At 38.8% G+C, this 27508-nt stretch overlaps 1 protein-coding gene and 1 pseudogene across 2 annotated transcripts in view; one reads left to right on the top strand and one right to left on the bottom strand.

Annotated features, from left to right (window-relative positions):
- MFS17 (Major Facilitator Superfamily Transporter 17) overlaps window positions 1-27508 on the bottom strand; it is a 429249-nt gene that overhangs the window by 286894 nt on the left and 114847 nt on the right. Inside the window, exon 3 of one of the 2 annotated variants that reach the window (XM_067758137.1) lies at window positions 14522-14874. The exons of the other annotated variant lie outside the window; for it this stretch is intronic. Coding sequence (XP_067614238.1) covers window positions 14677-14874 — 198 coding nt within the window. The 3' untranslated portion in view covers window positions 14522-14676. Of the gene's footprint in view, window positions 1-14521; window positions 14875-27508 lie in introns of those variants that run through there. 2 annotated transcript variants of the gene reach the window in all.
- Window positions 1083-3353, top strand: LOC137234729 (sterol regulatory element-binding protein cleavage-activating protein-like; annotated as a pseudogene).

Genomic DNA, 27508 nt, shown 5'->3' with positions numbered 1-27508 from the left:
GCTTCTCGCCGCACCGTTTGCATCGTCCTTGGCTTGGGCACGCGTTAGAGCGGTGATCAGGCGCCAGACAATTTCCGCAGTAGCTTTAGCGAATGGTTACGTAGAGGCGCTCTTCTGGCCTTTTCGCCCGAAAGGCTGGGCACAAGCGGATAGGGTGTCGCTCAAGACACACTCGGGATTGCGACGAATAACGCGCTGCGTTCGTGGCAGCATTACGTTTTAAGGCGGCAAAACGTCCCATTTTCCTGAAAGGAGTGAAATAGGTTTCACTGGGTCGGGTCATTGTCAAAGTGCAGGGCGAGTGGTCCCTAGTTGTATTGTTGAGATTTGGGAAATTTTAGTAGCGCGTGCGTAGGGGGCAAACATCTGTAGCAGTATAAAAATATTCATATTTGGCGCACATCATGTGCATGGCTCTTTCCACGCACGTTATGTGCCTGGGTCTTTAGTGCCTTATTTTGTTTATTTTGTGTCACCCGGTAGCGTTTTAGTTAGCCACGGGCACACTAGTGCTGGTCGGGTAGAAAGTGTATAACGTGGGTTCTTCTGAGTCGCTGTTATTTGTGTTGTTGGTGCTAAAACCCAACAACTTCCCTGCCCGCCACAAAAAAAATGTTTGGACAGCAAAATTGTATGCTATATAAAAAAAAATGTTCGTTTGGGAAGAGGGGAGAGATGTAAATATTTATTTTATTTCATGTTGTTAAATTATCAATTTATTAATTTCTTTTATTTCTAGGTGGCTAGTTGTGTAGGTCCATAAGACGGTTGGTGTCAGATTTCGTTCTGGTTTTAGGTATACCGGCATCGCAAAAGGGGTGCTCCAACTGCGGCGTCGGCCGCGCCGTCAGTTGTCACCTTTTTTTGCGCTGCCCATTTATGCATTTGTGTTAATGGACTCTCTCTTTTTTTTTTCGTTGCAGGTTTTGGTACGGAGCATCCTGGCTGTTGCAACTGCGATGTACGCTGAAGAATAACCACGTATCATTTGATACGGTTTCCAATTGTGGACCATGTGTGCATAAATTTGGCACTAGCGCCGCCATTGGTACCATATTATTAATGCCCGATTGTAGAGTTAACGCATACAAAAATTTAGTATTTTTGCCATTATCGGTTTATTATCGGATTTCATGTTACAAATGTTCTTCTCCACAATACTTGCGATGAATATTAAGCTACCGATTACACCATCGAAGCAAAACACTTGCCCAAAATGATGCTGAAATATACAGTGGCAAATACCAACCGAACGTTGCATCCAGGTGATGTGGCGCAGTGATTATCTTTTCCTTGATAAAAATATTTCCGCTACATCTTTGATTGGTAATAGTGGTGGCAGTACTGCTGGTGGTTTCGGCATGTTTCATCGCTCTCAATCACATCCGAAGTTAACATTTGCCGATCTCAATGCACACCCAGCAGATAGCGTACAAGCTAATAAAGCTGGTCAAATCCCAAAGCGTTTGCGCATTGTAAATTTATGGGCACATACACGTTTCTTTCAACGTGCCTTCATGATTTGGATGAGTGTTTGGATTTGTTCGATCGTTTATGATTCGGGATATTTGAAAATTTATTTGCCGTAGATGGCAATCGAACAACATTTACGAGTGACGACACACCAAATTTCGTTAAAACATATGAACAAAACGCAGTATCGAATTTTTTCTCGAATATGCAAATTGCTTTAAACGGCGCAGCTACAAATGGCAAAGATATAGCTGGACTAAAGGGTAATTGTAATGGAAACGCGGCAGCGTCAATGGCAGCGGGAGTACATTCAATTCGCAAACCAAAAGGCGAAACCGCAGCCAGTCAAGCCAGTGTAGTAGGAAAATCTGATGAAGGAACTATCAATAACACAGAAGCCGAACTACGCCGCCTACTCTATCCCGACTTCGAGTTGAATTACTTTCTATCGAATTTTCACTGGAGTGCCATCATGAAACAATATAATATATCGCGTAGCGGACGCTATATTACTCTATTACCCACCAGTAAGCTATCTCACGCCATTAGTCCCGAAACAGCAGTACTATTATGCAATCCTCGAGAGAAAATTACGCAAAACTTTCAGTGGAAAGCTTTAGCTGCTGCACTCGGTCCTATCGATTTTAATGACGGTGAACGACGTGAATCGCCAATAGTATTTTCTGGTGGTACACCACTCTATCCAAAAAGTCCGACGGAATTCTTTTTCGTCATCTCTATGTGCTTAATTAGCATTTTTGTTCTTAGCTATACAATGGTGGTATTCTATCGTTGTATATGTACACGTAATTATGCCGAATGGCGTTCCAGTTGGTATGAAGAATCAGAAAGACAACGAAAAACTGAGCATATACTCGAAGGAGTGCCAAAGAAAATTGCCGACCATCGGTATATGATCGAATGTCTTATCTAAGTGGCCAAATTAAGGTTTGGGATGCAAGAAATGGTGAGAATTTGACAACAATCAATCGTCAACATATGCTGAAGCGTGATAGTGGTGAGGTGGTATTTGAACGTTTGATTTATTCGCCTATTTGGTGCATGAATGCGTTTGATAATATTTTGGCAGTAGGTTGTGCGGACGGACGTATTGAATTGTGGGAAACGCCGGAAGGTGTATTGAAGTGTATTTTTCCTGGAACTTCGAAACTTAATTTGGGCATAACTCACATTCATATAAATGGTGATCGCGTCATTATCGCACGACTATGCGGGCGGTTAGAATTCTATCGACTGGCAACCTATTGCAAAGGACAACAAATCGATTGGAATTTCACGTCATCTTATCGAAGAACACACACGCGTGCTGGTTCAGCTGGGAGCATTGGCCTAGCGCATCATTCGCAGCAATCGTTATATCAACAACAACAAAAACATAACGGGCGACCGACCCCATATCCCAACAATAATAAGGAGGAAATGTAAATTACTTTAATAGCAGTGCGTCATGGGCATCACCAGCCTGTCACTTGCATGGAGGTCTCGAATTGTATGGTGTTTACCGGCAGTAAGGATCATACGCTCAGGGTATATGTATAGCCTGTCAAATGCCAATATCGAATATACATTACACGGCCATTGTGGGCCGATAACGCGCCTTTTCGTAGACCGTTGGCAACCGGGCACAGGTGGCTCTGGTTCTCAGGATGGTATGTTATGTGTGTGGGATTTATTTACTGGCGCTTGCTCCAACATATGTTATATCGTTGGGCGTTGATGAGCGTATATGTGTATAGGAATGTTTCCAGGGTAATATCTTAACCACTATTAATCTATTGAATGCATATTCAAGTCTGTTAATGCTAACACCATCGTTATTGGCCTACACGCACTTGCACGTATATTCGCATGCATTATAATTACCATTCCGATGCTTTTCTGTATTATATACAATTTGTTTTATGGTTGCTCAGAGCCAAGAGCAACACTAACGGCTTTGATGCCACCAATAACACCTCCAATACCAACGACATCTTTGGAGGTACATTTGCGTTCACAAGCGCTGGCATACAGAAATTGGCCATCAAATTGATGTATGTATGTAATTGAGTGGACTTAAATGGAATGAGATTTATAATGTAATATTATCTTTATTTCAGAAGCACTAATTATATTTAAGAATTGAAATAGGCCCGCCCGCTAGTTATGGTTAACCATGTGTAATGGCTAATTCGAGGGATAATGACGTCGACATGAGCAGTGAGGATGTCCTCAAAAACATAACCATAAACGACGAGAATGGTACCGGCACCAATGGGCCAAATGGTGGTAAAGCAAATGCACGAGATGATGATAAAGGACTATTTCTTTGTGGTCGTATCTGGGTGACATCGGAGAAGGAACTCGGCGAACAGGATAAAGTTCATGCTGCTGGTGAACAGGATGTCGACAATAAGAAGGTAGATCTTTCTGTATAATTTACTCTTTACGGTTTACATAAGGGAGTACTGACGGTATTAGTTTTAGTAGGATGCTAGAGTTCTATTGTACGCGCATAAAATTTTTCGGGTTTTTAACTGAAAGTTATTAACAAAGGTTGGTACAATCACTATGGGGTCTTTGGTTACTGGAGCCACGCTTGTGGCAATGTGTGATGGGTGTTTAATTATTAAATTATTATTAATTTGAGGCAGCTACCACCCCGAAATCCAAACTTTGTGGTGTTTGTTCACATCCAGCTGCAAAAAACAGCCCGGTTTGCTTGCCCTTTTTTTTCAAAATGTTTCCAGTAAAGGAAATCCCTTTTTTTTTCAGTGAGTTGTAGTAGACAAGTATATTTGGGGTATATTAGTCGCCATAATAAATTTGTAAATGCAATAAATTCATTTTCTGAATGGTGTGGCGACAACGAAGATCGTGGTGGAGGCGGTGCAAGCGGCGTCTTTGGCACTGAGATATCGCTGTAGCATAAGGTAGCGATAACACTAAAAGTTTAATTGAACTCATTAATAATTATGATATCTGGGGCAGATGAGTTTTCTCATCAGCGGTAGGCTTGCGATGTGCCTCGTTGCGCGGCAACGAGTGCGGCTGTGTTCTGTGGCAGATCGGATCGCCCTTCTGCGGTAGGCTTTTCTGTTGTCCTCGCTCGGGGTGAGCGAGTGAATTGGGGTTTGATTTTGAAAATTAACAATAAGTGTTTGGTGACAGATGGAGATCTGCATTAGGGTGGTGATAGGCCTTATTTCGGTGAACGAGCGCTGAGTTTTGAAATTTTGAAAATTTAAAAAGATTATGGGCCGAGTGCCTCTGTTTTCTGTGGCAGACCGAGGGTCTGCGTAAAGGCTTCTCTGGTATACTCGTTATGGAATAACGAGTGAGTAGGATGGTTTGGGATATTTCGAAAGTAGGGAGGAACGGAGGGATTGTTCTCTCGCAATCTATCTCCTCCGTGGGAAGAAGGATCAGTTTGACCAAAGGTCGTCGGACTTGACCCTTCTCGGTAAAGAGGTCGACCACACGTACTCGGTTATCTTCGCCGGGGTGTACGTTGACGACTCTACCTAACCTCCATTCGTTGAGAGATAAGTTGTCCTCTTTGAGGACAACGAGATCTCCCACTTGTATATTTTGTTTGGGGTGTTTCCACTTCACACGCTTTTGAAGTTCGGATAAATATTCGGTTTTCCATCGCCGGCAGAAGGCTTGATGGAGGGCCTTGAGCTTCTGCCATCTATTTAGCTTGGAGGCAGGGCTTTCGTTTGCATCTAGTTCTGGCGGCGCCAGAAGATGGCTGCCCATGAAGAAATGTCCTGGGGTTAGTGGCTCCAGGTCCGTTGGGTCATTGGACGCCGGGCTGAGAGGCCGTGAATTTAGACATGCCTCGATCCGGCACAAAAGGGTTTGGAACTCCTCCATGGTATATTTTTGGAGAGAAGCGACCTTTTTGAAGTGGCTTTTGAAGCTCTTCACTCCCGCTTCCCACAGGCCGCCCATATGTGGAGCGCCGGCGGGAATAAAATGCCAAGTTAATGCTTGATGGCTATACCTGGAGACTGTTTTGTCTCGGCTTTCGACCAGAAAGGCTTTAAATTCGGATCGTAAAGACCTTGATGCTCCGACAAAGTTTGTACCATTGTCGGAGTAGATGTTTTTCGGACATCCTCTTCTCGCGATAAAACGCGAGAAGGCCGCGAGAAAGCATGGGGTGCTGAGGTCACTAGTGGCCTCTAAGTGAATGGCGCTAGTGGCGAAACCCCGGTATTGGTGAACGCGCGGGTAAAAGTAGTCCGTTCGCAGGGAAGGGTACCCCTAAGTTGGGACTGTGCGTGCTTTCGGTGAATAATGCAGGTTTTGCAATTGTGGATGGCGGCTCTGATCATGGTCTTGACATTCGGTATCCAGTATTGGATTCGGATAAGACGGAGCATGAGCTGGTTCTCGCCATGAAGGGAGTCATGATGAGCCATCATAACTGTAAGGCGAGACAACCTACAATTGTAAGGCAAGATGATCGGATGACGCTCGTTGTATGACATATCTTTTGAAGCCCCTAGACGCCCCCTGTTCTAATAATATCATCTTTGGTTGAGTGACAGTATTTCACTCTTTCGATCGATAGGTTCCCTATTTTTCAATTTTAAATATTCTGTCCCGTAAAATTGTTTCTGGCAGACTCGTATTAATGCTTGAGTCGTTGCCTTAATCTCATCGGCTGAGATTATGCACGACTTTTCTTGGAACACGGCTTTAGTTTTAGGATGCGTTCTTTTATAGAATCTCCTAACATAAGACACGACTTTCAAAGCTCGTGGTAAATCTGAAAATTGGTCAAGAATATCTACATGATCTACCCTTGTCGTGGCATATGATTGTGCCCTCTTCTCAACGGACGTTTTCTATTCGGTCTCTTGTGCTGGCCAGTGGGAACTAGCATTTGGTCAAAATGCCATTGATTCCACTTCTGTTCTACAATAACCTCTTCCATCTTTATTGCTATCTGCTTCGCCATGTGGTGTATCATTTTCATCATATGAATCATTGCAATCGATCAAATTGGCAACAGCTAAGAAATTGTGATAATTGAGAATTGAGTAAACGGCTAAGAAATTTATAAGAGATGTGCAAATGATAACAGGACCCCAAGTTTAAACAATAATAATTATTAACTCTGATAGTTAAAATATAAATTACCCGCTTGTTGTAACATTTCTTCTTGATGTTTTCTTTTGCGTTCTTGTTCTTTGCCATGCCGCTCTTGTGCTCTTTTTTCCCGTTCATATAGTTCCATATCAACACCAGCCAGGACGCCCTTTTTGTCTTTGAATTTCCAGGAACTTTTTGTCTTCGTTAATTTTCTTGGTGTCGAATGCATCAGCTGTGGCGCTATCAAACTGATCTTCTAAATTTTCCACATATTGCTCGATTACTTTCATTTGTGCACTACCTCTGTTATTAGGAGCAGTTTCTTGAATCGATTTCCACTTTCCGTATAATTTAATCAATTTTTCAATACATTTATGGTCTTCACGAATAGGAATTCGGCCTGATGCCAAAATATTTTGGTTGCATTGATAGTCAACTTGGCACTATCTTTTGAATCAAGATCCACGAATCTCATGTTGCAGAAACACATTTGTAATACCTGTTTGTTTGATGGAAATTTGGCACCAGTAATTTGAATAATAATAATTCTACGAATAAAAACCAGTAAACTTACGTTAGTTTGACGCACACTGATACTTTTCGTAACTCAAATCCAAAACTTAATGAATCTTTTTTAAGGATATTAAAAACTTTAAGCAGTTTTCGGGTCCATAAAACGTACTTGGATCGCAGCCAAACTTCGCATGTAAGTTTTTAGACCGAAAGGAACAACAATCAGGGCGGAATTCTTTAAAAAGTATATTTCTAAAAATAGGGACACCTCTATTGTTCATCTTATTTCCGTTCCTCTCGAGGCCTGGGGATTTTGCAGATATTCCGCTGCCGCCTTTTTTTTCGGACGTTGTGGCAGCGCACTGCCCTCAAGTGGCCCGATGAAACCAGGCTAATCCTGTTTTTTTTTTATACTCAGTTGAGCAGAGCTCACAGAGTATATTAACTTTGATTGCATAACGGTTGGTTGTACAGGTATAAAGGAATCGAGATAGATATAGACTTCCATATATCAAAATCATCAGTATCGAAAAAAAATTCGATTGAGCCATGTCCGTCCGTCCGTCCGTCTGTCCGTTAACACGATAACTTGAGTAAATTTTGAGGTATCTTGATGAAATTTGGTATGTAGGTTCCTGGGCACTCATCTCAGATCGTTGTTTAAAATGAACGATATCGGACAATAACCACGCCCACTTTTTCGATATCGAAAATTTCGAAAAATCGAAAAAGTGCGATAATTCATTACCAAATACGCATTAAGCGATGAAACTTGGTAGGTGAGTTGAGCTTATGACGCAGAATAGAAAACTAGTAAAATTTTGGACAATGGGCGTGGCACCGCCCACTTTTAAATGAAGGTAATTTAGAAGTTTTGCAAGCTGTAATTTGGCAGTCGTTGAAGATATCATGATGAAGTTTGGCAGGAACGTTACTCTTATTACTTTATGTCTGATTAATAAAAATTAGCAAAATCGGAGAACGACCACGCCCACTTTTTAAAAAAAATTTTTTTAATTAAAATTTTAAAAGAAAAGTTAATATCTTTACAGCATATAAGTAAATTATGCCAAAATTCAACTCCAGTAATGATATGGTGCAACAAAATACAAAAATAAAAGAAAATTTCAAAATGGGCGTGGCTCCGCCCTTTTTCATTTAATTTGTCTAGGATGCTTTTAATGCCATAAGTCGAACAAAAATTAACCAATCATTGTGAAATTTGGTAGAGGCTTAGCTCCTAGGACGATAACTGTTTTCTGTGAAAAAGGGCGAAATCGGTTAAAGCCACGCCCAGTTTTTATACACAGTCGACCGTCTGTCCTTCCGCTCGGCCTTTAACACGATAACTTGAGCAAAAATCGATATATCTTTACTAAACTCAGTTCACGTACTTATCTGAACTCACTTTGTATTGGTGTAAAAAATGGCCGAAATCGGACTATGACCACGCCCACTTTTTCGATATCGAAAATTACGAAAAATGAAAAACATGCCATAATTATATACCAAATACGAAAAAAGGAACGAAACGTGGTAATTGGTCTATTGACGCAAAATATAACTTTAGAAAAAACTTGGTAAAATGGGTGTGACACCTACCATATTAAGTAGAATAAACTGAAAAAGTTTTGCAGGGCGAAATCAAAAGCCCTTGGAATCTTGGAAGGAATACTGTACGTGGTATTACATATATAAATAAATTAACGGTACCCGACAGATGATGTTCTGGTACACACTGGTCCACATTTTGGTAGATATCTCGAAAACGCCTTCACATATACAACTAAGGGCCACTCCCTTTTAAAACCCTCATTAATACCTTTAATTTGATACCCATATCGTACAAACGCATTCTAGAGTCACCCCTGGTCCACGTTTATGGCGATATCTCGAAAAGGCGTCCACATATAGAACTAAGGCCCACTCCTTTTTAAAATACTCATTAACACCTTTCATTTGATACCCATATCGTACGAAAAAATTCTAGAGTCACCCCTGGCCCACCTTTATGGCGATATTTCGAAAAGGCGTCCACCTATAGAACTAAGGTCCACGCCCTTTTAAAATACTCATTAACACCTTTCATTTGATACCCATATCGTACAAACAAATTCTAGAGTCACCCCTGGTCCACCTTTATGGCGATATTTCGAAAAGGTGTCCACCTATACAACTAAGGGCCACTCCCTTTTAAAACCCTCATTAAATCCTTTAATTTGATACCCATATCGTACAAACGCATTCTAGAGTCACCCCTGGTCCACGTTTATGGCGATATCTCGAAAAGGCGTCCACATATAGAACTAAGGCCCACTCCTTTTTAAAATACTCATTAACACCTTTCATTTGATAACCATATCGTACAAACAAATTCTAGAGTCGCCCCGGTCCACCTTTATGGCGATATTTCGAAAAGGCGTCCACCTATAGAACTGAGGCCCACGCCCTTTTAAAATACTCATTAACACCTTTAATTTGATACCCATATTGTACAAACGCATTCTAGAGTCACCCCTGGTCCACTTTTATAACGATATTCCGAAAAGGCGTCCACCTATAGAACTAAGGCCCACTCCCTTTTAAAACACTTATTAACACCTTTCGTTTGATACCTATATTGTACAAACGCATTCTACAGTCAACCCTGGTCCACTTTTATAACGATATTCCGAAAAGGCGTCCACCTATAGAACTAAGGCCCACTCCCTTTTAAAACACTCATTAACAACTTTCATTTGATACCCATATCGTACAAACAAATTCTAGAGTCACCCCCGGCCCACCTTTATGGCGATATTTCGAAAAGGCGTCCACCTATAGAATTAAGGCCCACTCCTTTTTAAAATACTCATTAACACCTTTCATTTGATACCCATATCGTAAAAAACAAATTCTAGAGTCGCCCCTGGTCCACCTTTATGGCGATATTTCGAAAAGGCGTCCACCTATGGAACTAAGGCCCACGTCCTTTTAAGATACTCATTAACACCTTTCATTTGATACCCATATCGTACAAACAAATTCTAGAGTCACCCCTGGTCCACGTTTATGGCGATATCTCGAAAAGGCATCCACCTATAGAACTAAGGCCTACGCCCTTTTAAAATACTCATTAACACCTTTCATTTGATACCCATATCGTACAAACAAATTCTAGAGTCACCCCTGGTCCACGTTTATGGCGATATCTCGAAAAGGCATCCACCTATAGAACTAAGACCCACGCCCTTTTAAAATACTCATTAACACCTTTCACTTGATACCCATATTGTACAAACGCATTCTAGAGTCACCCCTGGTCCACTTTTATAACGATATTCCGAAAAGGCGTCCACCTATAGAACTAAGGCCCACTCCCTTTTAAAACACTTATTAACACCTTTCGTTTGATACCCATATCGTACAAACAAATTCTAGAGTCACCCCTGGTCCATCTTTATGGCGATATCTCGAAACGGCGTCCATCTATAGAACTAAGGCCCATTCCCTTTTAAAATAGTCATTACCACCTTTCATTTGATACCCATATCGTACAAAATAAATTCTAGAGTCACCCTTGGTCCACCTTTATGGCGATATCTCGAAAAGGCGTCCACCTATAGAACTTAGGCCCACTCCCTTTTAAAATTATCAATAACACATTTCATTTGATACCCATATCGTACAAACAAATTCTAGAGTCAGGCCTGGTCCACCTTTATGGCGATATCACTAAATGGCGTCCATCTATAGAACTATGGCCCACTTCCTCTTAAAATACTCTTTAATACCTTCCATTTGATACACATGTCATACAAACACATTCCAGGGTTACCCTTGGTTCTTTTTACAACATGGTGATTTTCCCTTACTTTGTCTCCACAGCTCTCAACTGAGTATGTAATGTTCGGTTACACCCGAACTTAGCCTTCTTTACTTGTTAATACATAATTTTTTTTTGTATTCTAATTTTTTGTTATGTTATGCCGAGATCTAAAACTGCTCAGCTACAGAGAAACTCATCAGCTGAGAAATATAGATTCACAAATACAATAGATTAAAATATACATATAATTGTTTAATTATTAAGAGAAGATAGAATCGTTTTTTTCATGGCAAAGAGCGAGTCCGAAACATCGATTATTCTCGAATTAGAGTTATAATCTTCACACAAGCATAGAAAAGGTTTGTTTAGTTGGAATTTGTTTCTGCATTGTTTAAGAATTATAAGTTCATAATGCTTTGAAACTAGGCATGGAACATTCAAGTTTACTTCGTTCAAAAGAAATGGGCTTGAAATCGATCCATTTAATAGTTTAGCCATAAACAGTACACCTAGCATTTCTCTATGACTTGCATGGGTAGGAAGATTTATTAGTTTTAACCGATTAGTGTAAGGAGGAAGATTATACTAGGAGTCCCATTGAAGATTTCTTAAGGCGAAAAGTAAAAACTATTTTTGAATTGATTCTAGACTATCCACATGAACTTGATAACGCGGATTCCAAATTATCGATCCATATTCTAATATCGGCCTCACCAATGATGTAAAAAGGGCTTTTGTAACGTAGAGATCACTAAACTCTTTTGCCCATCTTTTCACAAATGCTAAAACTCCTCTCGCTTTATTGACTGTGGCATTAATAAGAGGGTTGAAACTAAGTTTGCAATTGATTGTAACTCCCATGTCGACAAAACCATCAACGCTTTTCAGAGTTTGGCCATTAATTGTATAAGAAGCTTGCTGTACGTTCCCACGTGAAAAACACATGAATTTACATTTTTCTATGTTGAGCGGCATAAAATTCGCATTACCCTAAGTAACTAAACAATTTAAATCCGACTGGAGTACGTTCTTCAACCGACGCGTATGACTTAAAAAGTTTTACGTCGTCGGCATACATTAAAATTTTTGAATATTTTGTAGTTGTAGAAATATCGTTTATAAAGAGCAAAAACAGAATCGGACCGATATGGCTGTCCTGAGGCACACCGGAGGGAACATCGATGACATACGAACAAATGTTTTTAAAAACTACTCTTTGAGTTCTGCCGCAAAGATAGGAGGAAATCCAGCGAGTTAGGCCAGGTTGAAAGCCAAGCAATTCGAGTTTATAGACAAGTAGTGAGTGGCATACTTTGTTGAATGCTTTGCTGAAGTCATTGTATATAACGTCGGTATAAAGATTGTTTCTAAACTCATTAAAGACGTGATTTGTAAATTCAAGCAAATTGGTTGTGGGTGATTTGTCTTTACGAAAGCCATGCTGAGAACTATCTATCAATGTAGAAATCGAAAATGTAAGATGATTAGTAACGATTGGTAACGAGCGATAGCGGAGAGCTTTCATATTCCACGATAGTTTTCAATAGACGACTTGCTTCCTTTTTTATCGATTGGGATAAGAAAAGATTACTTCCAAGCCGTCGGGAAAATGTCTTTTTTGAAGAGGGGTTAAACAGATCATTAAGGGGCTGGTAAATGTATTCAGCACATTTTTTAAGAAAATATGTTGGGATCAAATCGGGACCGTATTTGACGGATTCTTTTAGGGTCTTTAAATGTAATAGCACATCTTGAGGCAACAAATGTGTAGCATATATTGAGTTACTAGAACGGAGCTCATATGGATAATTTGTAGGTGATGAATTAACCACAACAGAGAAATTAGAGTGAAATAATTGAGCGAAAAAGTTTGCAATCTCTTGATTGTCGCTGGAAATGGTATTTCTAAACTTCATGGCAGAATTCTACGTTTAGAATTTACGAAATCATAAAAATATTTCGGGTTGCAAATAATGTTTCTTTTGATTTTACATATGTAAACTTTATAACATTATATATTAAGTTCAAAATACTTATGACGGAAAAGAGCGTACTGTGCATAATCAGAATGTAAACCGGGTTTCTTGTATAATTTGAATAAACGTGATTTCTTATTTTTTAAAGCTTTTAGCTCTTTAATAAACCAGGCTTTCACTGGTTCATTGTACGAGCATGTGCGTTTGGGCACATCTTTTTCAAATAAAGTATAAATGGTTTTATCAAAATGTAAAACGTTTTGCTCTACATCCTCTTTATATCAAGGCCACGTTATCTCAGAAAGCTCTTTATTTAAAATGTTAAAATTAGTTTTGGAAAAATCAAAGCACCTGATAGAGATACATGTTTTGTTAGTGCAGCCGACTTCGTTGCTTATGATTTCGTAAGTTATCTCAAGAGAAGGATGGTAAACGTCTTCTGGCTAAATAAGAGGTTCACACCGATTTATAGAGAAATTAGATATGTCGTCAACAAATGCTAAGTCTAAGAATTTTCCATACTTATTCGGAAAGAAGTTGATCTGATTAAGGCAAAGATCAGTAATTCCATCCAAAAAGTCATTGTTATGCATCTTGGATGATACGGGGACAATATTGTGATCAACGGTGTTCCAAGATATATGTGGCAGGTTAAAGTCGCCTAATACAATCATTGAGTCCGTGGGCTTTATCATCGAATTGACTATTCGTAACAGTGAAATATGGTGCATATACACTGATATATCAGATGACGGTGGAATATAGCAAACGGTTAAGTAAATATGACCCCAGCCTAGTAAGATTCGGATGCATTTAAACTCAATGGAGTCAACTTCGGGTAAATTAACATCTTCAGATGGAACTGAAGGATGTACAGCTAACAAGACACCACCTCCGGTCCTATTTAAGCGGTCATTTCTATAGGACTGGTACTCACCGCAAACAATTTCGGAATTTAAAACATTGGGTTTCAGCTATGTTTCGGTAAAAGCAATAATATTATATATTTAAGAATTCATGAGCTTAACACCGGCTTATAATAATTGAATTTCAATTATTATATTTTTCTAAGAGAAACTGTAAATAAAGAAACATTTACTGGCATATTGCGATGGAACCATTTCGAAAACCGCCAACGTAATCATCATCAGGCAATTTTGTAATGTTATCAAAGGTTTCACCGAGATTCGAACCGTGAATCACATGGTGAAACTGCAGTTGCCTTAACCACTAGGCTATCCTGCTGGTATTTGTTTTCATGCTTATTTCAGTTTGTTTCTCATTTCTACACTAACAACACAATTGAGACATTTTGTCTCTATATTAATTTGTGTGGCATGTAGATTTGTTTTTGTAAAGCCCTTCTTCGTTGCGGATGGGAAGCTTTGTAAACTCGGGCTCAGTTTTACATATTAATGCTTGTTGGTTTAATGGTGTGTTCAGTTTATACTTATATTTAAGAATTCATGAATTTAACACCCGGCTTATAATAATTGACTTTCAATTACCTATTTGGAAGATATTTGAATTTCATCATACAGGTGTTAAGTTATATCCCGTCGATGTGTTAGTTGTTGCAGCTGAATGTGGAGTGTGCACGTAGTTGAGTATAAACTAAATTATTGGATTTTAATTTTGTGCTGTTTATATAATAATTAATTTGTTTTTACTTTTTACAGGATACTTATTGTCTACACGCCGCTTTTGTACCCTCATACAAAAAGCGCAACAAAATAAATATGCAGATTTGTGGCTATTGGAATGTTCATTTAAAGTTGCTCCTGCTAGCGAAGGAATGTCTTACATATGCCACATACGCGGAACATTATTATGTGGAGCAGAAGTATGGAAGTTGCTTAAAAGCGATTTACGTGGCTTGTCGTTGTCAGAAGGTTGTGATGAAGTATATGTCTGGTATAGTATCGCAAAAGAGTTCCCTGTTGGGACGTGCAGGTGATTGCTTCTTTCAAATGTCCAAAAATTGGCCATTATATTTGCCTGAAGAAAAATAAAAACACAATTATTTAAAAAGTTATTATGCAATTCTAACAGCTTATCTTGCTATAAAAGCATCCACTTTATGCGCAAACAAAAACTGTCTTATAATGAGGCGTTTGTAAATTACGAATAAGCGAATATGTGTTGGGTTCAAGAAAGAGTAGCGCAGAACTATGGCACTTGGTTAATTGGGAACTCTCAAGTGCTACATTTACATTAGCAAAATAATTGAAAGATCTTAGTACTGCCGATGAGGCAACACAAGCTTTCAACAAATTTTTCCTAAATGTAATTTCATTTGCAATCATTTTATGAATTTCGTCTTTTAGGCTACAAGAATTGAAAAAGAAGTGCTAGATTTGTTTCAAAAATCATTGAAACTCTGTGATTTAGAGCATCCTGACCCTAGGCAGATTTTCTACACTTATCGCCTGGACTCATACACAAACGGTGAGTTTTCTAAATTATGTAGGGTTATTGCAACTAAACCAAATATAAATTTTTTGCAGCATCGCATTGCAGTGCCGCTGATATTTTAGATAGCTTACGCGAAGCCAGCGGTTATTTGGTAGTTCAGCTGGAACGTATATCATTGCAAGAATTTGTACCATGGGTACTGGCTTACAACAGATTTCTGAGCTTTATACCCATGTTAACATTTTTCCTATTACTTTTTTTTTTGCTGCCTTATCTCGATTTTAATGTGCCTAGAATTATTTCTATATGTACATAGTACCGGCATTTAGGTACTATTTAGGTACGTTCTGCACATACATATTAGCCAAAATGGCCTATCGGACTTTCTTTTGTCTTCTTATTAAAGTTTCCACAGTTTAGTTGTTTTCTATAAAATATATTAACAGTCTATCTGATTCAGTGAATACCATCAGTGATACAGCTTACGAAACATAGCTCCCAATATCGTGACGTTCATATGATTTTCCATTTACACGCGCAGCTTGCAACCATTTCCGCAGGAAAATGATCTTTCTTTTTCTATGGAACTGCAAGCTGAACACCCCATTGCTCCAGTAAGTTTTTTTAAACTCGTGCGTTCATAAAAAAAAAAAAGAGTTGAAGTTTAATTAAAGTGTAGTTATGACAAGAAAATACATAAAAGTTTTCGGTTCGGCAGAGATTTTGATTTTAAAAGCTATCCTGCCCTGAAATCGATCAGACAATTTCCTCATCCTGACTACCAATTGGTGCTGGCCAGCGCCGTTGCTGTCCTACACAGAGGAAAATCCTCCTTCAACGCCAACCTTCCGTACAATATTCCCAAGGGTCCAATTTCCGGATGCCGAGTACCTGTCCAATCGAGGGGATAAACCGTAATTCAGAGAAACTAAAGCCAGCAATTATTTATTACATTAAAATATACTAGCATATTCTACTGTAGCTATATCTGTGCATAGACAGTACACAGTTTCTTGGACGTCTATCCAAACTTATAAACATAATATACTTATGCAAATTATTTTTTTGTTAAACGAATGAAAGGAGTCAGAAACACACATAATTAGGTTTATCGACAATGGATTAAGAACAAAAAGGATAAAGATGTGATGTTTGAATTTTGAATTAAATACTAAGAAAACGTCAAATCATTTTGGATCGTTCAAAGCATAATTAAACAAGTAAGGAAGGCTAAGTTCGGGTGTAACCGAACATTACATACTCAGTTGAGAGCTATGGAGACAAAATAAGGAAAATCACCATGTAGGAAAATGAACCTAGGGTAACCCTGGAATGTGGTTGTATGACATGTGTATCAAATGGAAGGTATTAAAAAGTATTTTAAGAGAGAGTAGGCCATAGTTCTATGGATGGACGCCATTTAGGGATATCGCCATAAAGGTGGACCAGGGCTGACTCTAGAATTTGTTTGTACGATATGGGTATCAAATGAAAGGTGTTACTGAGCATTTTAAGAGGGAGTGGGCCTTATGTCTATGGGTGGACGCCTTTTCGAGATATCGCCATTAAGGTGGACCAGGGGTGACTCTAGAATGTGTTTGTACGATATGGGTATCAAATGAAAGGTGGTAATGAGTATTTTAAAAGGGAATGGGCTTTAGTTCTATAGGTGAACGCGTTTTCGAGAAATCGCAATAAAGGTGGACCAGGGGTGACTCTAGAATATGTTTGTACGATATGAGTATCAGATGAAAGCTGTTAATGAGTATTTTGAAAAGGAGTGATCCTTAGTTCCATAGGTGGACGCCGTTTCGAGATATCGCCATAAAGGTGGACCAGGGGTGTGTCTAGAATGTGTTTGTACGATATGGGAATCAAATGAAAGGTGTGAGCATTTTAAGAGGGAGTGGGCATTAGGTCTATAGGTGGACGCCCTTTCGAGATATCGCCATTAGGGTGGGCAAGGGGTGACTCTAGAATGTTTGTACGATATGGGTATCAAACGAAAAGTGTTACTGATCATTTTAAGAGGGAGTGGGCATTAGGTCTATAGGTGGACACCTTTTCGAAATGTCGCCATTAGGGTGGGCCAGGGGTGACTCTAGAATGTGTTTGTATGATATGGGTATCAAATGAAAGATGGTAATCAGTATTTTATAAAGGATTAATCCTTAGTTCTATAGGTGGACGCCTTTTCGAGATATCGCCATAAAGGTGGACCAAGGGTGACTCTAGAATGTTTGTACGATATGGGTATCAAACGAAAGGTTTTACTGAGCATTTTAAGAGGGAGTGGGCATTAGGTCTATAGGCGGACGCCTTTTCGAGATATCGCCATTAGGGTGGGCCAGGGGTGACTCTACAATGTTTGTACGATATGGGTATCAAACGAGAGGTGTTACTGAGAATTTTAAGAGGGAGTGGGCATTAGGTCTATAGGTGGACGCCTTTTCGAGATATCGTCATTAGGGTGGACCAGGGGTGACTCTAGAATGTGTTTGTGCGATATGGGTATCAAATGAAAGGTGGTAATGAGTATTTTAAAAGGGAGTAATCCTTAGTTCTATAGGTGGACGCCTTTTCGAGATATCGCCATAAAGGTGGACCAAGGGTGACTCTAGAATGTTTGTACGATATGGGTATCAAACGAAAGGTGTTACTGAGAATTTTAAGAGGGAGTGGTCATGAGGTCTATAGGTGGACGCCTTTTCGAGATATCGTCATTAGGGTGGACCAGGGGTGACTCTAGAATGTGTTTGTGCGATATGGGTATCAAACGAAAGGTGTTACTGAGCATTTTAAGAGGGAGTGGGCATTAGGTCTATAGGCGGACGCCTTTTCGAGATATCGCCATTAGGGTGGCCCAGGGGTGACTCTACAATGTTTGTACGATATGGGTATCAAACGAAAGGTGTTACTGAGAATTTTAAGAGGGAGTGGGCATTAGGTCTATAGGTGGACGCCTTTTCGAGATATCGCCATTAGGGTGGGCCAGGGGTGACTCTAGAATGTGTTTGTACGATATGGGTATCAAATGAAAGGTGGTAATGAGTATTTTAAAAGGGAGTAATCCTTAGTTCTATAGGTGGACGCCTTTTCGAGATATCGCCATAAAGGTGGACCAAGGGTGACTCTAGAATGTTTGTACGATATGGGTATCAAACGAAAGGTGTTACTGAGCATTTTAAGAGGGAGTGGACATTACGTCTATAGGTGGACGCCTTTTCGAGATATCGCCATTAGGGTGGGCCAGGGTGACTATAGAATGTGTTTGTACGATATGGGTATCAAATGAAAGGTGGTAATGAGTATTTTAAAAGGGAGTAATCCTTAGTTCTATAGGTGGACGCCTTTTCGAGATATCGCCATAAAGGTGGACAAAGGGTAACTCTAGAATGTTTGTACGATATGGGTATCAAACGAAAGGTGTTACTGAGCATTTTAAGAGGGAGTGGGCATTAGGTCTATAGGTGGACGCCTTTTCGAGATATCGCCATTAGGGTGGGCCAGGGGTGACTCTAGAATGTTTGCACGATATGGGTATCAAACGAAAGGTGTTACTGAGCATTTTAAGAGGGAGTGGGCATTAGGTCTATAGGTGGACGCCTTTTCGAGATATCGCCATTAGGGTGGGCCAGGGGTGACTCTAGAATGTTTGTACGATATGGGTATCAAACGAAAGGTGTTACTGAGCATTTTAAGAGGGAGTGGACATTAGGTCTATAGGTGGACGCCTTTTCGAAATATCGCCATTAGGGTGGGCCAGGGGTGACTCTAGAATGTTTGTACGATATGGGTATCAAACGAAAGGTGTTACTGAGCATTTTAAGAGGGAGTGGGCATTAGGTCTATATGTGGACGCCTTTTCGAGATATCGCCATTAGGGTGGGCCAGGGGTGACTCTAGAATGTGTTTGTACGATATGGATATCAAATTAAAGGTATTAATGAGGGTTTTAAAAGCGAGTGGCACTTAGATGTATATGTGAAGGCGTTCTCGCGATATCGACCAAAATGTGGACCAGGTGATCCAGAAAATCATCTGTCGGGTACTGCTAATTTATTATATATGCAATACCACTAACAGTATTCCTGCCAAGATTCCAAGGGCTGTTGATTTCGCCTTGTAGAACTTTTTCATTTTCTTCTACTTAATATGGTAGGTGTCACACCCATTTTACAAAGTTTTTTCCAAAGTTATATTTTGCGTCAATAAACCAATCCAGTTACAATGTTTCATCCCTTTTTTCGCATTTGGTATAGAATTATGGCATTTTTTCATTTTTCGTAATTTTCGATATCGATAAAGTGGGCGTGGTTATGGTCGGATTTCGGCCATTTTTTATACCAAGATAAAGTGATTCAGATAAGTACGTAGGCTAAGTTTAGTAAAGATATATCGGTTTTTGCTCAAGTTATTGTGTTAACGGCCGAGCGGAAGGACAGACGGTGGACTGTGTATAAAAACTGGGCGTGGCTTCCACCGATTTCGCCCATTTTCACAGAGAACAGTTACCGTCATAGAATCTATGCCCCTACCAAATTTGAGAAGGATTGGTAAATTTTTGTTCGACTTATGGCATTAAAAGTATTCTAGACAAACTAAATGAAAATGGGCGGAGCCACTCCCATTTTTAAATTTTCTTTTATTTTTGTATTTTGTTGCATCATATCATTACTGGAGTTGAAGTTTGACTTAGTTTACTTATATACAGTAAAGATATTAAATTTTTGCTAAAATTTTTTTTTAAAAAGTGGGCGTGTTCTTCATCCAATTTTGCTAATTTTTATTTAGCACATATACAGTAATAGTAGTAACGTTCCTGCCAAATTTCATCATGATATCTTCAACGACTGCCAAATTACAGCTTGCAAAACTTTTAAATTACCTTCTTGTAAAAGTGGGCGGTGCCACGCCCATTGTCCAAAATCTTACTAATTTTATATTATGCGTCATAACGTCAACCCATCTACCAAGTTTCATCGCTTTAACCGCCTTTGGCAATGAATTATCGCATTTTTTCGGTTTTTCGAAATTTTCGATATCGAAAAAGTGGGCGTGGTTATAGTCCGATATCGTGGTTATAGTCCGATATAATTTCATCAAGATACCTCAAAATTTTCTCAAGTTATCGTGTTAACGGACAGACGGACGGACGGACGGACGGACATGGCTCAATCAAATTTTTTTTCGATACTGATGATTTTGATATATGGAAGTCTATATCTATCTCGATTCCTTTATACCTGTACAACCAACCGTTATCCAATCAAAGTTAATATACTCTGTGAGCTCTGCTCAACTGAGTATAAAAAGCATTTCGGCAGAAAAGACTTTAGTTATATGAGTATACGTCTGAAATGCATACCTAGTTAATTAGTTTTACTTAGCATAAATAAGTAAGAATCAAGACTTTTAGTATACACAATATTAAATTCATAGTAATTATATATATACATAATTATTTCTTAGGTTGTTGTAATCATGTGGGTTAAAACCACATGGTTCCTTTTATTTTGCGAAAAAGAAAAAAAAAAAAATGTTGTTTCTATTGATTATAAATTAATCATGATTGATAATGTTTAGTGCGTAGGATAGATTATAATCTCAACCATAACCTTTATCCTAACAACCACATACACCATCAGCTGCAGAATACTAGCGAGGAGGCCTTCAACGCTGCGTGGGATTTCTTTGCTGACATCTTGGGTGAGTGCTAACATAAAGGTTGTACCCTTAATTATTCTACGCCACTGCATCTTTAGTTGTAATTAGAACCTACTTGCCTACATACATGCCTAGTACACACGGTAAATTGTTATTTTTTTGTCTTCCTTAAAATCTTATTTGAAGTACTTACAAACATACATGTACGTATGTATGTACGCAAATATCTTCATTGATCTTTTTCTTTCGTTTGATTTTTTTTACTCTATGTAGTTTAAATTTAGTTTGATATTTTTGTTGCATAGCTATATACCTAAAATTATATACATATAGGTATATATGTATGAATATATGTCTTGAATAAAATTTCAAGTTCAAGGCCAAAAAAAAAACAAAAAACATATGTTGAGGTAGGTTAGGGAAATAAGTAGTAAGTACCCATCAAGAAATTATGTTAGTACATTTGAAATTAAAAAGAAAGGATTAGGTGTAACGCACATACATCAATTTATGGTTAAATACCAATACCATTGTAAGTTGCATTTTCTATAATCGAATTAACCAAGAAGAGGGTATTAATATCCGATTTATTTAGTTTTACTTTAAATTACTGCTCAATTTATTACCAGTTGCGTAAGTAATTTCATTTTTAATTACATAATGGATTAAATATAAAACTTTTTGTTCGTAATAAAATTGGGATTATGATTGTTTAAAGTTAAACATTTTGGTCTGATTCTGATGGAGGTGTAGGTGGTTTAACGGGGCATCTTTAACACCAACGATGCCATGGTAGGGTGGGTTAGGAAACCCTATACGGACGAGCTGCAAGAAGGTGGTAGGAAGACGCGGTTTTCAGTTAGGCACCCTTAGGCTCATAGATAGTAGATTTCCCTCCGTGTGCAAATAGTGTAGTTTATTGTGTTAGAACGTTAGTTTTGGGAGGAATTCGCTTGATCGCGCGACTGCGTTTAGGAACCCACGAAACTGAAGCTCCGGATGGAGCCAGTGCACACGCCGCAGTTACGTGATGACGATACAAGCGTTCCTCACAAATCCTTAATAGGGTCATCCAACTGACGGTTTCATAACAGATAAAAAATGGCGTCCAAGTGTGGGGCCCGACCGACATCCGACCGAAATACAACTGTTAGTAGTTTGAATCATTAATGGTCACCACATGTATTATTCCCTTTTGGAATATAGTTTTTGTCCATCTGTGTTTTTTTTGTTTCTTTTTATATCGAAATAGATACGTTTGTACGTGCAGCTATCAACCTAACAGTAGGAATGTAAAAGATAAGGGCTAAATGCTCACTCTTTTAACCATGTTTGATAGGGCTCATTTCAAGTGTATTTATAGATGTCTATACACATATACATATTATCTAGGTTAGACGTTTTTTTGGATATTATAACTACTGCTGGAATTGCATTTCCTACAGGCTATATGCTTCAAGAAATGACCGCTGGATAAGGTATTCGACAAAATATCTAACCATGTTGTTTTTCGATTGTTCAAGCACTTTGAGGTTTGTGAGCTTTATCTTTCTTGGATTTGTAGTTGTAGCTTGGCTATATGCCTGCTAGCTAACCAGAAAGTCACTAAGTTTACATATCTTAAAATGTCTTCTCTAATTAACCTGTCTCATCTTCACAATTCACTTTTACTTACCAACATAATTGATATAACCGATTTTGAATAATTTTTTTTTGAAGCTTTATACCTTCGAGTGCATAACTACCGCTAGCAGAATTGCGTCAACTTTGTCTCAAAGGTGAAAGTCTCGCGAATGAAATAAATAAATCTGCGAATCCGTTGCCAAGCATGAACACGCGACCACCAGCACGACGTTTTATTGGCGAGGTTGATTATACGCAGGAAGATGAGTCAGCAGACACATCGCAGGCTGAAGTTAACGAGGTCCAGAAGATTCCAGTTAAATCGAATGCCATGTGCTGGAATTGCAAAGCTGAAGGTCATCGGTACTTCGACTGCTTAGAAGACAGAACAGTATTCTGCTACGGTTGTGGCGCTCCAGGTATATATCGACCGCAATGTAGAGTTTGTCATCCGGGAAACTCCAAGACGAGCGAGGTTCACAAACCGAATCCTCGCAACGACCAGAAAAAGAGTTAAGTAAACTGAAGATACTCCGACACAATACCGCTGTTGCACCTAATTTGTAACATGAGTACTGGCTTACAACAGATTTCTGAGCTTTATACCCATGTTAACATTTTTCCTATTACTATTTTTTTTGCTGACTTATCTCGATTTTAATGTGCCTAGAACTATTTCTATATGTCCATAGTACCGGCATGTAGGTACTATTTAGGTACGCTCTGCACATACATATTAGCAAAAATGGCCTTATCGGACTTTCCTTTTGTCTTCTTATTAAAGTTTAGTTGTTTTCTATAAAATATATTAACAGTCTATCTGATTCAGTGAATACCATCAGTGATACAGCTTACGAAACACAGCTGCCAATATCGTGACGTTCATTTCTTGAACATATGTCATACGATATCGACGTGCCCATATGATTTTCCATTTACACGCGCAGCTTGCAACCATTTCCGCAGGAAACTGATCTTTCTTTTTCTATGGAACTGCAAGCTGAACACACCATTGCTCCAGTAAGTTTTTTTAAACTCGTGCGTTCATAAAAAAAAAAAAAGAGTTCAAGTTTAATTAAAGTGTAGTTGTGACAAGAAAATACATAAAAGTTTTCGGTTCGGCAAAGATTTTGATTTTAAAAGCTATCCTGCCCTGAAATCGATCAGACGATTTCCTCTACCAATTGGTGCTGGCCAGCGCCGTTGCTGTCCTACACAGAGGAAAATCCTCCTACAACGCCAACCTTCCGTACGATATTCCCAAGGGTCCAATTTTCGGATGCCGAGTACCTGTCCAATCGAGGGGATGAACCGTAATTCAGAGAAACTAAAGCCAGCAATTATTTATTACATTAAAATATACTAGCATATCGACAATGCTTTATCGACAATGGATTAAGAACAAAAAGGATAAAGATGTGATTTTTGATGTTTGAATTAAATACTAAGAAAACGTCAAATCATTTTGGATCGTTCAAAGCATAATTAAACAAGTAAGGAAGGTTAAGTTCGGGTGTAACCGAACATTACATACTCAGTTGAGAGCTATGGTGGCAACATAAGGGAAAATAACCATGTAGGAAAATGAACCGAGGGTAACCCTGGAATGTGTTTGTATGACATTTTTATCAAATGAAAGGTGTTAATGAGTATTTTAAAAGGGAGTGATCCTTATTTCCATAGGTGGACGCCGTTTCGTGATATCGCCATAAAGGGGACCAGGGGTGACTCTAGAATGCGTTTGTACAATATGGGTATCAAATGAAAGGCGTTACTGGGTATTTTAAAATGGCGTGGGCCTTAGGTCTATAGGTGGACGCCTTTTCGAGATATCGCCATAAACGTGGACCAGGGGTGACTCTAGAATGTGTTTGTATGATATGGGTATCAAATTAAAGGTATTAATGAGGGTTTTAAAAGGGAGTGGCCCTTAGTTGTAAGGTGTTAATGAGTATTTTAAAAGGGCGTGGTCTTTAGTTCTATAGGTGGACGCCTTTTCGAGATATTGCCATAAAGGTGGACCAGGGGTGACTCTAGAATTCGTTTGTACGATATGGGTTTCAAATGAAAGGTGTTAATGAGTATTTTAAAAGAGCATGGGCCTTAGTTCTATAGGTGGACGCCTTTTCGAGATATCGCCATAAAGGTGGACCAGGGGTGACTCTAGACTTTGTTTGTACGATATGGGTATCAAATGAAAGGTGTTAATGAATATTTTAAAAGGGAGTGGGCCTTAGTTCCATAGGTGGATGCCTTTTCGAGATATCGCCATAAAGGTGGGCTAGGGGTGACTCTAGAATTTTTTTGTACGATATGGGTATTAAATGAAAGCTGTTAATGAGTATTTTAAAAAGGAGTGGGCCTTAGTTCTACATGTGGACGCCTTTTCGAGATATCGCCATAAACGTGGACCAGGGGTGACTCTAGAATGTGTTTGTATGATATGGGTATCAAATTAAAGGTATTAATGAGGGTTTTAAAGGGAGTGGCCCTTAGTTGTATATGTGAAGGCGTTTTCGAGATATCGACCAAAATGTGGACCAGGGTGATCCAGAAATTCATCTGTCGGGTACCGCTAATTTATTTATATATGTAATACCACGAACAGTATTCCTTCCAAGATTCCAAGGGCTTTTGATTTCGCCCTGAAAAACTTTTTCATTTTCTTCTACTTAATATGGTAGGTGTCACACCCATTTTACCAAGTTTTTTCTAAAGTTATATTTTGCGTCCATATTGGCGGCCACCGTGGTGTTGTGGTAGCGTGCTCCGCCTACCACACCGTATGCCCTGGGTTCGAACCCCGGGCAAAGCAACATCAAAATTTTAGAAATAAGGTTTTTAAATTAGAAGACAATTTTTCTAAGCGGGGTCGCCCCTCGGCAGTGTTTGGCAAGCGCTCCGGGTGTATTTCTGCCATGAAAAGCTCTCAGTGAAAACTCATCTGCCTTGCAGATGCCGTTCGGAGTCGGCATAAAACATGTAGGTCCCGTCCGGCCAATTTGTAGGGAAAATCAAGAAGAGCACGACGCAACTTGGAAGAGAAGCTGGGCCTTAGATCTCTTCGGAGGTTATCGCGCCTTACATTTATTTTTTTTTTATATTTTGCGTCAATAGACCAATACAATTACCATGTTTCCTCCCTTTTTTCGTATTTGGTATATAATTATAGCATTTTTTTCAATCTTCGTAATTTTCGATATCGAAAAAGTGGGCGTGGTCATAGTCGGAATTCAGCCATTTTTTACACCAATACAAAGTGAGTTCAGATAAGTACGTGAACTGAAGATATATCGATTTTTGCTCAAGTTATCGTATTAAAGGCCGAGCGGAAGGACAGACGGTCGACTGTGTATAAAAACTGGGCGCGGCTTCAACCGATTTCGCCCTTTTTCACAGAAAACAGTTATCGTCCTAGAATCTAAGCCTCTACCGAATTTCACAAGGATTGGTAAATTTTTGTTCGACTTATGGCATTAAAAGTATCCTAGACAAATGAAATGAAAAAGGGCGGAGCCACGCCCATTTTGAAATTTTCTTTTATTTTTGTATTTTGTTGCACCATACTATTACTGGAGTTGAATGTTGGCATAATTTACTTATATACTCTAAAGATATTAACTTTTCTTTTAAAATTCGAATTAAAAAAAATTTTTTTTTTTAAAGTGGGCGTGGTCGTTCTCCGATTTTGCTATTTTTTAGTAAGCAGACATATAGTAATAAGAGTAACGTTCCTGCCAAATTTCATCATGATATCTTCAACGATTGCCAAATAACAGCTTGCAAAACTTCTAAATTACCTTCTTTTAAAAGTGGGCGGTGCCACGCCCATTGTCCAAAATTTTACCATTTTTCTATTCTGGGTCAAAAGTTCACCTAACTTACCACGTTTCATCGCTTAGTCCGTATTTGGTAATGAATTATCGCACTTTTTCGATTTTTCGAAATTTTCGATATCGAAAAAGTGGGCGTGGTTATTGTCCGATATCGTTCATTTTAAATAGCGATCTGAGATGAGTGCCCAGGAACCTACATACCAAATTTCATCAAAATACCTCAAAACTTACTCAAGTTATCGTGTTAAAGGACAGACGGACATGGCTCAATCGAATTTTTTTTCGATACTGATGATTTTGATATATGGAAGTCTATATCTATCTCGATTCCTTTATACCTGTACAACCAACCGTTATCCAATCAAAGTTAATATACTCTGTGAGCTCTGCTCACCTGAGTATAAAAAGCATTTCGGCAGAAAAGACTTTAGTTATATGAGTATACGTCTGAAATGCATACCTAGTTAATTAGTTTTACTTAGCATCAATAAGTAAGAATCAAGACTTTTAGTATACACAATATTAAATTCATAGTAATTATATATATACATAATTATTTCTTAGGTTGTTGTTGTAATCATGTGGGTTAAAACCACATGGTAGCAACCTCAACATGTCGCCAAATTACTTTTCGCTTCCACTGTAGATTTCCCGGAGAGATAAGCGATTTTCATTTTAGCTTCTTTTCATAATCAATGTTGTTGAACAATTTTCGTTCTTCTTTTTCTCTCTCAGAACCTCTCTGGGCTTCTAACTGCTATTATACAGTGTAGTCGATAAAATCAGCCCAAGTTCCTTTTATTTTGCGAAAAAAAAAAAAAAAATTTTTTCTATTGATTAAAAATTAATCATGATTGATAATATGAGTGCGTAGGATAGATTATAATCTCAACCATAACCTTTATCCTAACAACCACATACACCATAAGCTGCAGAACACTAGCGAGGAGGCCTTCAACGCTGCGTGGGATTTCTTTGCTGACATCTTGGGTGAGTGCTAACATAAAGGTTGTACCCTTAATTATTCTACGCCACTGCATCTTTAGTTGTAATTAGAACCTACTTGCCTACATACATGCCTAGTACACACG

Source organism: Eurosta solidaginis, chromosome X (assembly GCF_040869045.1).
Source record: "Eurosta solidaginis isolate ZX-2024a chromosome X, ASM4086904v1, whole genome shotgun sequence".
Classification (NCBI taxonomy): Eukaryota; Metazoa; Arthropoda; class Insecta; order Diptera; family Tephritidae; genus Eurosta; species Eurosta solidaginis.
This window is presented reverse-complemented; position numbering and strand designations above follow the sequence as displayed.